This window comes from Orycteropus afer, unplaced genomic scaffold (genome assembly GCF_000298275.1).
Source record: "Orycteropus afer afer isolate SDZICR_OR568_19922 unplaced genomic scaffold, OryAfe1.0 scaffold00130, whole genome shotgun sequence".
NCBI lineage: Eukaryota > Metazoa > Chordata > Mammalia > Tubulidentata > Orycteropodidae > Orycteropus > Orycteropus afer.
Window position 1 is genome coordinate 8,519,944 of NW_006921717.1, and position 11,020 is coordinate 8,530,963.

Sequence of the window (11,020 nt, forward strand, 5' to 3'; positions counted from 1 at the left end):
CTTTGCTGTGTGGACCACGTTGCAGCCTCTCCAAAGCTTAAGTCTCAGCTTACCAGCAAAACTGCAGCTTCCGAAGGGCAGGGGCTATGTTGCAGCTGTTGCTGGCCACCAGCAGGAGGCAGCACATCCATTTGGAGCCAGACTGCCTGGGTCCAAGTTCCAGCTCTGCCACTCATTAGTTGTGTGTCCTTGGGCAGACTGCTTAATGTCTTTGAGCTAGTGTGGGGTAGCCATAGCACTTACATCAGAGTTTGATGGCATTGGGCGTGGCCCAGTAAAGATTTAAAGAGCTAGCCCTGCAGATACATAGGGGAAGGAAGTTCAGGCCAAAAGAAGAACAAGGGTGGTGGCTCAGAGGCAGGTGTGCGCCTGGGGTCCCTGGGTGACTTCCAGGAAGCCAGGGTTCTGGAGCAGAGCAAGCATGAGGAAGGGATCTAGGAGATGGGACCAAGGAGGTTGGAGGGGGTGTCACAGTTTGCTTGATTTTCATTGTGTTTGCACTTTTTCTTTGTAGTTGGCTTCTATTTATGAAAGATAAATGTTTTCCTGTTTGTTACTGACAGAGTACACCATTTAAATCATATTATATAACAAAAAAGCTAATCTAAGAAACAGAAAGGGAATCAGTCCAATTTGCAAATGAACAAAAAGCACAAAGACTGTTCTGGGATGACACAAATGTGGGAACGAGGAGGCTCTCCCCCTTCACCTCGTTTCCTCAGCACTGGGGGGTGGTGGTGGTGGTGGAGGAGGGTTTGGAATTCCAAGCCTGAAGTTCACGGACAACCTCAGATGTCACCACCAGAGTCTTGAACTTGACTCCTCATCTCAGAGCTTTCCAGCTGGGAGCCTCTCCAGAACACCTCCTTCCCCCACCCTCTCCACCCCTCATTCTACAAATGGAGACACTGAGGCCCAGACAGAGGCCTGATACAGGTCATCCAGCAGGTCTGGGACACCGCTGAGCCCACTCAGGCCCCTGCCACCCACTGACCTTGGGCTGGTCAGTCCAGCTCTGTCTTTCTTTCCCTGGGGAGTCGAGAATCACAAAGAACTCACTGGCCCTGATTTCTGTCTGCTTCAGTGACTTTGAAGCCCTCACCTCAAATGCAGGAGAGCCACCCCTCTCCCGGCTTGAGGACGCCCTTCCTCTCAGGCCCCTCTCACAGCATCTCATGGACAACTCTCCCTGCCCCTTACCTCCCTGCACCTTGTGCCGAAGGCAGCAGGCAGGGGAGGGCAGAAGGTGAAGTTGGCTCCTGGAGAGGGGGTGCCTGGTCCAGGGGTCTGCCCTGGGGGCTGTCAGGGATGGTGTGTGGTCCCTGATCATGCTTTGGGTCAGTCAACCAGGCCAGGTTACTGCAGGACGGGGACCAGGAGTCTGAGGGGATGGGGGGTACCCCATCTTGGCCGCCATCAAGGCAGACATTCCTTGAAAAGCACAGTCTGCTCCCTTCCTTGTCCCTGCCTCCGGGGAATTGACTTGTATCTGTGTCAGGGGAAAGGGGCTGGGGGGCCTGAACTCACCTCTGCTTTTGCTCATCTTCCATGTTGCCTTGAATCACATTTTTGTAGGAGGGTGGGGGCTCCAGCGACAGACCACCGAGTTCCAATGGCGAATCAGGAACAAGGGACGTGTCGTCACTCTCCTGCAAAAGAGGAAAGACCCTGCTCCACCGCTCCCCTGGTTCACCCGTGGAAATCTCACGATTCTCACGATCCCCATGGATGTGGGGAAATAGAGGCTCAGAGAGATGAGGTGACTTCGACAAGACTCAGCTGAGTTGAGATTCTAGTAAGGAATTTTCCCTTTAAAGAAGTGAGCCTAGGAAGCCACTAGGTCAGGGTCAGCAGGGTGGGGAGAGACACATCTTCTGTTTCAAAATATACCCCACTGCTGTCACATCAGTTGTGGCTCCCAGGGAGCCCACAGGCTGCAGAGCAGGACTGCTCCATAGGGTTTCCTTGGTGGTAATCTTTGTAGAAGCACGTCGCCAGGCCTTTCTTCCACAGCACTGTTGGGTGGGTTCCAGTCACCAGCTTCTAGGTCAGTAGCCAATTAGACACTGTTTGCACTGCCCAGGGACTGTCTTTCAAAATCTATCTCACTGAACAATCATGGGAGAGAGAAGGGCTGCTTATGCACGGGGAGACAGCTCAGGGGCCAGGAGTACATGGAGGGATGGACACAGGGAAGAGATAACTATCAGGAGGAAGTGAGAGGGGAGCTGTTGCATTGGGGTAAATTGTAGTCAATGTCATGAGACTAAGTGTATGTGAACTGTTGTACAGAAAGTGAATTTGCTCCATAAACTTTCACCCAAATCACAATTAAAAAAAAAAAAAAATCTATCTCACTGAATCTTGATCTCCTTGCCCAGGTGGTACATGGCTAGCAGATCCTCAGGTGGCTTTGCTGCCCTCCCCAGTGGTAGACCAGGGCATGGCGTGGGTCAGACACACCTTGTCTGGCTTTCCTGACTGCTGGGCTCGGCCCCTATGATCCCGTCACTGACTTGCTCACAGCCAGACACCACAACCTGCTGTAGCTGCCCCAGACCCCATGCTGTCCTGTCTCTGAGCCACTGCTCATGCTGTTCCTTCTGCCTGGGAGTTCCTTCTCCCATCTGCCCCGCAGGTCCGGATCCTCCACCGTCTCCCTGGACCTCACTGATGTGCTCTCCTGGAGCCCTCGGAGCTGGGGGTGCAGTGGCCTGTTGCTCTGAGTTCCCGTGGCCTTCTCTCTTTCGTGACTTTTATGGATCGAGTTGCGTCTTCCCCAAAATATGTGTTAGAATCTTAACCCCTATGCCTGTAACAAGGAGCCCTGGTGCAATGGTTAAGCATTTGGCCACTAACCAAAAGATTGGTGGTTTGACCCCACCAGCTGCTCTACAGCAGAAAGAAACCAAACTCACTGCCATCAAGTTGGTTCTGACTCATAGTGACCTCCTTTGGGTTTTCAAGGTAGTAAATCTTTACGGAACTAGACTGCCCAGTCTTCTATGGAGTGGATGGTGGGTTCGAACTACCAACCTTCTGGTTAGCAGGCAAGTGCCTTAGGCAACGTGCCACCAGAGCTCCAGAAAAGACCCTGGCAATCTGCTCCTGTCACTATTTCAGCTTTGGAAACCCGATGGGGCAGTTCTACTGTGCCCTGTTGGGTCACTGTGGGTCAGAACAGACTTAATGCGGACAACAACATAGCTGTGAATGTAACTTGGAAATAGGGTTTTCTTTGTTCTGCTAATGAGGCCATATCAGTGTAGTTGTTTAGTTACGTGCTGTCTGGAGTCATAGAAAACCCATGGACAACAGAACAAAACACTGCCTAGTCCTGCACCATCCTCACAATTGTTGCTGTACTTGGGCCCATTGTTTCAGCCACTGTCAATCCATCTCATTGAGGGTCTTCCCCTTTCTCACTGACCCTCTACTTTACCAAGGGTGATATCCTTCTCCAGGGACTGGTCCTTCCTGATAACAGGACAAAGTATGACAGAGTGTCATCATAGTGTGTGTCCTAAACCTAATCCCTTCTGAGCTACAAGGAGCAGCACCTACACAGAGACAGGAGATGAAGGGGAAGAGAGATGCTGCATGAAGATCATTGAGGAACCAAGAGGCTGGAAGAGGCAAGGACCTTCCCCTGGAGCTGGGGCACTGGGTGTGCAGCCTCCTGAACTGGGTACAGCACGTTCTTTAAAGGCACCGCTCGAGGTATTTCTGTTACAGCAGCACTACCAGGCAGGGACAGTGGCCTTGAGTTGGCCTTCTCCTCCTCACGCCCTGTCTCCCCAGCCAGACTGAGAAGGGCCTCTATTCACGAGCCCACATGGTCAGTGCTCAGCAGGTGTAGCTCCTGCCAGCTGCTTCCCCTTCTGGGCTCTCTGTTGCCTCATGCCCTCATCTCTCAGGGTCTCGGTGCTCATAGGAGGCCTCACCTCTGCAGACAGGTGGCTCAGTCTCCAGGCCACCACGGCCGTGGGCCCCGGCAGGAAGAGTTCAAGGCAGGTGAAGCACAGCAAGGCCAGCTCCAGCCTCTGGATGTGGACCTGGGGGCCAGGAGGAGAGAAGTCTCACTGGGTGTCTGTACCCACCATGTGGGCACTGATGGGGGGCTGCAGCTGCCAGGTGGCCTAGTTGGGGGCTGGGACTCTGTGGGGTTAGGGTTGGCTTTGTCTCTGTCACTGCTCTATGGCTGGTGCATAATGGGTCTTTGGTGAATAGTCGTCTGTGTTCGAGGCCCAGAGAATCTCCTGGGTCCTTGGTAGAATTGAAGGATGCCTGAAGGCTCATCCCATGTAACCACCTTGACAGACGGGGACATGAGACCCAGAGAAGAGGCGTGAGGGAAAGAGCTGGGCTGAGGTCAACCGTCCAGTGGGGCATCTCACAGGGCCATGAGCATTCATCAGGGAAGTGTGTGTGTGAGTGTGTGTACAGTGCACACATGCATGTGTGTGTATGTGTATGCATGTGGGCATGTGTGTGCCTGTGTGCACGCTTGGGGTGATGAGGAATAGCTGACCACCATGGTCAGAACCCTCGGAATCTTGCCTGGAGGAGTCCAGCCACCCTCAGGCAATGGCTGATCTTCTGGTTTTTCTCCAGGTGGAGGGACTGTGCTCGGGTGAAAAAGTGCCAGATCTGGGGTCATGGCCTTGGCTTTAGATTCTCACTGCACAACCCCCAACTTGCTGATGCACTTTATCCGCTAACTTAACTTCTCTGAAGCTCAGTGTTCGCTCCTGGCTCTGCAAGGCTGCTGCGAGGCTTATGGAGGTGGTGGGTGGTGGTGGTGCTGGGACATGATATTTACAGAGCCTTGGATGGCGAGTCAACAGCTCTAGGGGTGCTTATGGGTTTGCTGCCAGCTTGCTGCAGCCCCTCCCCTTCTCTGGGCCTCAGTTTCTCCATTTGTAAAGTTGGACTCAGTCCTTGGTGTTGACTCTGAGAGAAGCCAGGCACCCCGCCTTCCACCATGCCCAGGAGGGGCAGTGTGGGAGGTGGCCGGGCAGAGGGCGCCATTGCCCGAACTTGGGCTCCGAAAGAGGTTTTCCCTGAGAGCTGGAACTTTCTCCCAGGCAAGCTAGGGGCAGCCCCTCCTCAGAGCCGACGACCCTCAGGGCCTGGACACTCACCATGGAGTTGGGATAAGTTCTCCAGATTGGGGTCTGAAACGGACTCTCCAGAAAGAGGTCCTTGATGATGACATAGAGGCCGGCCAGCACCACGAAGAAGTTCATGAGGTTCATTGTCAGGCACAAGCCTTTCTACAGGAAGAAAAGAAAGTGAACAGCTGTCAGGGAAGACAGACAAGGGGACCAGAAACTTCTAGAAGCATGGGAACGCAGAAGCCATCATGGAAGGTCATGGGAGACTTCTACGAGGACCAGACCTGTCAGCTGAGTCTTGAAGAATGATCAGGACAGTCAAAGATACGAGAGACGTGCACTGGGGAGGGGACAAGGTGCTCAGGCACTGGCACTGCACAGGCAGAAAAGTCCTGTTGGGCTGGGCTCAGTGAGGAAAAGTGGATAGAAACCATCGCTGGTCAGGTGTGCAGGGCCTGTGAACCACAACAACACTGGAGGCCAGCCCTGGGCACTGAGACCCAGGGAGAGCTTGGACACAGTGGAGTGATACAGGCAGACCTGCATTTGAGAAACATTGCTCGGGCTGCTGCAGGGAGCATGGGCTGGGTCACACCTCCTGGCCAGAACCAAGGTGGAAGGAGGGCGGTGGGATGGAGAGGAAGGGGTGGGGTCAAGGATGTGTAGGAGGTCAAAGCCCCAGGACTTAGGGTCTTAGGCGCCTAGTTGGGGGACTCTGGGCTGCTGCGTGCATGGTCACGTGGCCATGTAATGATCGAGATCAGAACTAGATCAGTTTGGGAGCAAGAAAAGTTTTGTTCTAGACATGAAGGGTTGGGGTACCTGTGCTACCCTCCTGCTTACCCACTGCCACCTTCCCACAAGCTGAAGACCTTGCCTTACAAAGCCCTGGGAAGACAGAAGGGTGATTGGGTTCCTTGTCCATCTGTGGCCAAGTCCATCCATGTGTCACATGTGGCCCCCTCCGCATGGGGACTCTCTGCTGTTCAGAAGGCACAAGCCTGTCCTAGCAAATGCTTCGAGCTGCCTCCCCAAGCCCCACCACGCACAGCTCCTCTTAACAAAGCTACCCAGACTTGGGATGGAATGAGGTCAGTGTTCCAACTTACCAGGGACGGTTTTGCAAATGTCACCACCACTATTGCCAGGATCCCTGAAATGAGAAACTGCAGGCCAGGTTGGAAACAGTTGCAGGAGAGAAGGTAGCATGCCTTACTCTTCCTCCCCTTGTTCTCCAGGAAAAACCCACCCTGGTGGCTGACGGGCCGAACACATCGTTCCTCCCACAGAGCATGGTAGAGCCCATGGCACTGCTGAGCAGTCCTTACCTGGCCCGCACCCCTTCACTGGCCTCCCTGCTCCGGCCAGGCTGGTCTTCCAGGGAGCGAGGCCACAACCCCCAACCTCCACACCTTGCATTAAGCTGTGCCCTGCATCTAGAATGCCCTCATTGACCTCCCAATTCACAAGTCCCATCCATCCCACTGGTCATGCAAACCGAGTCCACCCAGAAGTGTTTCAGAAGAAAGGTCTGGCAATCAACTTCCAAAATGTCAGCCATTGACAATCCTGTGGTCCACATGGGCTTGCCATGAGTCAGAATTGACTGGATGGCAACTGGTTCAGCCTCCCCTCTGCAATCAGCTGCCCTTCTCCCTCCACCCTTTCTCTTTTTCGGAATCCTGCAGTGTAGAAAGTATTAGCTCTTGGTTCTAAGGTCTCTGGACTCATCTTTCAAACGTCCCCTAAGTACCCACTGTGCATGGGTCCTGGGAATACAGGGATGAGTTAGGTACAGGTGTAGACAGGTGTATCTCACTGTGTGGTTCAAGCTTGACACCGGGGGGAGTGGGAGCAGGGGAGGTAAAGGACAGCAGGGGACCAGGTAGTCAGGCACCTTCCCCAGAGGTCACCCTAGACCTGGGGCTTAGTGATAGCAAGACTCTCCCCAGTAGACTCAGGATAGGGGGCTGGCAGTGAGGGTGTGTGCAAAGGCATGGAGACATGGAAGAACAGGCTATCTTGGGAAATGGTGTGGGCACTGGTCCCATCTCCCATCTGGCTGTTGGCCTTGGGAGGACAGGAGCTTTGTCTTGTAGCCCATGCGCTCCCACAGACTGACCCCAACAGAGACTTCTGGCCTCAGCGACACATTGCTGAATCCAAAGTTAGCGCAGACCCAAAGAAGCCGGTGGAAGGATACATACTCGCAGGCTTGCGCTCACCGTCCTTCCTGCTGGCTGCACTCAGCACTGTGGCCCCCTCCCCACCTATTGCCCTGGGAGGGAACTATGTCCCAGTGCAACTGAGAATAGAAGCAGACATAGGGAGGCTGGGGAAGGGGCTGGCTTATGTTTCCAGTCTTGCTTCCTCCTGGCCGCCCTGCATCCTGTCACAAACGCCATGGTCTCCCAGGCTGGCCCTGCTGACCCCCTTCCACCCTATGTTTTGGCTCTTACTCACAGAGGCGGCTCCCCAGATGGGATACCAAGACTTCAATGCCACCAGGTGAAGGCCTTTGACCTCAGAGGCCAGGTAAGCCCCAAGGAGCAGGTGCAGCAGAGCCAGGATGACGTGGGAGGCCTGGGCGGGAGAGGGTAAGAAACAGGTGAGGATGCTAACACAGGGCATGCTGAGGCCCTAAGGGAGGCCCCTGGTGCCCTGGACCACTGGGCGTAGAGAGTCCCCTTCCTGCCCTCTTTGGGACCCTGGTGGGTTTGCAAAGCCAGACTCTTCCTCAGATTTCCTGCAGAGAGAGTGGAGACTCCCATGCCCCCACCAATGTGGGTCTCATCTCTGATTGTCTACAAGGCAGTGGCTGTAGACACGGGGGAAGCCCATCCCTCAGCGGCTCTCCAGTTTCAGGGTGAGTGCAAAGCAGGGAAATTGGAGGCTCCCTCCTCCCCCTCTCCCCCTCTGGCCGCCCAGCAGCCCACCCTGCTACCCTCCTCCCTCGGCCAGAGCCCAGGCCACAGGACTCACCCCCAGCTCCTTGAGAAGGTGACGCCTCTTCTGGGCCTCCTTGTGGCGCCAGCTTGGAGGCAGGAGCTTAGACGGGGTCCCCTTCAGGGCTGGACTTGTCTGGCCAGGCTGGGGTGGGCTGAGAGCCTGCCATGGCGGAAGTCCCCCTGCTCCGGAGCTGGGGATATCTGTGGGCACTCTGATGGTTTCTGCTGCCATCAGCTGTGGCCAAGGAGAAAAGCCAGATCAGAGCTGATTGTTTCTGGGATCTTGTGAGATGCCATGACTATAACCTATGTCACTCCATGACTATAACCTCTGCCCCCTGAGCCTTGCCTTTCCGGAACAGTGCAGTCCTGCCCCTTGAACTTGATTTGACCTGGAGTAACTTTGCCCCTGGGATTGCAAGGGATTGGGGCTCACAGCTTCTGTGGGGTTACAGGGACACAGCTCCTTCTGAGATAAAAAAAGGAAGCCCAGATATACTTCACAACCAGACCCAGACAGAGCAGACCCAAATTGGCTGGACAGAAGTTTGGCAAGAGCCTAGAGGGGCAGGAGACTTGGGTGGGCGTGGGGCACTTGGTCAACAGTCCCCATCCTCCGGCCTGGGATGAGCTGAGATTGGAGGCAGGGGTGTAGCAAATAATTCTCTAACTCCTGTGACAGCGCCAGACATGCCTCCCGGGTTTGAGGAGATGGGGAAGGGAAGGGAAGGAAACTTCTGGGGACTTACTCAGAGCTAGGTCTGTGCCAGCAGGTCAGTATTTACCTTACAGGTGCTCTCCTTGGGCTGGGCACACGATAAGCATTTTACTGCCCTCCCCAGTTGTTATTGAGTCAGTTCCGACTCCTGGTGACCCCATGGGTGTCAGGGTAGAACTGCACCCCACAGGGTTTTCAGTGGCTGAGTTTTCTAAAGCAAATCACCAGGCCTTCCTTCTGAAGTGCGTCTGGGCGGGCTCGAACCTCCAACCTTATGGTGACATCTGAGCACATTAACTGTTTGTGCCATCCAGGGACTGTTTTACATGCACTATCTGACTTCATCCTCATTCCAACCCTATTAGATAAATGTTGTCATTAATTTCATTTTGCAAATGATGTTCAGAGAGGTTAAGACAATTGTCCAAGGTTACACAGCCAGTAAAGGACTAGGCTGGGACTGCAAGCCTGGCAGATGAAATCCAGAACCTGCGTATGTACATACTGTTTGCTCAACAAAAGAAAATGAAACATCCAGATGTTTAAGTGGACATGAGAAAAGAGTTACCGGAGAAGTGTACAGGGGCTTGAAAGTGCCTGGTGGGGCCTAGGAGCTCCTTGGATGCTGAAGCCCTGCAGGCACATGTGGGCTTCGGGGCTGTGCTGTTGTTGGTGTTAGGAGCCACTGCATAGGGTCCAACTCAAGGCAACCCATGTGCAACAGAACGGAACACTGGACCATGCTCCCAGTCCTTGCTGGGCTCGAGCCCATTGCTGCAGCCATTCCCTAATCCTTGGTGAGGGTCTTCCTCTTTGTGCTGACCCTCTGCTTTACCAACCATGTTATCCTTCTCCAGGGACCGGTCTCCTGGTCATGCGTCCAAAGTACAGAAGACACAGGCTGGCCATTCTTGCTTCTAAGGAGGATACTGACTGCACTTCTTCCAACACAGATGTGTTCACTCTTCAGGCTGTCCACAGTGCTTTCAGTATTCTTCGCCAACACCACAATTCAAAAGCATCAACTCCTCTTCCGTGGTCCTTATTATTGCCCAGCTCTTTTTTACATGCATATGAGACTCGATGGCAAATAACAACACCAACAATGAGATGACTGAAAATCCCACGACTTGGGTCAGGCTCACCTTCATCCTCAAAGTGACATGTTGGCTTTTTAACACTTCAAAGAGGTCTTTTTGCAGAAGATTTGCCCAGTGCAATACGTCATCTGATTTGATGACTGACTGCTGCTTCCATGGGTGTTGATTGTGGATCCAAGTAAAACGAAATCCCTGACACCTTCAGTCCTTTCTATGTTTCTCATGATGTTGCTTATTGGTCCAGTTGTGCAAATTTTGGTGACATCATGAGAAATGGTGAAATCTTTCTCTGGAGAGTGGAGAGCTGCAGCTGCGAGGAGAGAGGAGCGGCTTGTAGGACACATGGTAGGAGATGATTTCACAACGGGGCTGGGGCCAATGAGCAGACCCCTTAAAGGGAGTGGTGGGCTGTTCTCAGACTCTTTCTCCAGGGAAAAAAAAGAGAGAGAGAGAGGAGAGTTATGCCCCTGGATTTGAAGAGCCCTTGGGTAGTGCAAACGGTTGAGAACTTGGCTGCTAAGCAAAAGGTTGGTGGGTTGAGTCCACCCAGGGGTTCCTCTCCAGAAAGACCTGGGATATTCTTTTGGGAAAAGTGGCTTTGAACTTCCAAACTTCTGTTTTGGGTCTTCTTTGCTGTGCTTTCTCATGAGCTCTGATGGTATAGTGGTTAAAGCATTTGGTTGCTAAACAAAAGGTTGGTAGTTCAATACTACCAGCTGTTCCCTTGGAGAAAGATGGGGTGGTCTGCTTCCATAAAGGGTTGGAAATCCAGACTTGGAAATCCAATGGGGGGTCACCATGAGTCAGAGTGGACTTGGTGGTAGTGATTTTTTTTTTTTTTTGAGTTTGGTTTGGTGTGATTCTAATCTAGTATAAACTTATCTTAACTAATTATATCTACAGAGAACCTATTTTTTAAATGCATTTATTGAAATATAATTTATGTACAGTGAAATACACAAAACTAAAGTGACATGGATCAATGCTTTTTTTTTTTTTTTTTGCAGTGTTTCCTCTCCACCCCTCCCACCCTTGGCAACCAACAAAAAAAGTTTCCCTCCATATATAAACCTCTCCTCGACCCTCCACAACAACAAACTAATACTATATTTGTCCTTCTGTGATTGATTTATTTCA

At 52.8% G+C, this 11,020-nt stretch overlaps 1 protein-coding gene across 1 annotated transcript; it reads right to left on the bottom strand.

Moving 5' to 3' along the window:
* Positions 1-351: 351 nt before the first annotated feature.
* On the bottom strand, positions 352-8,297 carry MS4A10 (membrane spanning 4-domains A10). Its single transcript, XM_007945025.1, is given in 7 exon segments — positions 352-434; positions 1,484-1,646; positions 3,945-4,055; positions 5,145-5,276; positions 6,227-6,283; positions 7,581-7,700; positions 8,100-8,297. Coding segments are annotated over 7 exon segments (864 nt in total).
* Between the last annotated feature and the right edge of the window lie 2,723 nt (positions 8,298-11,020).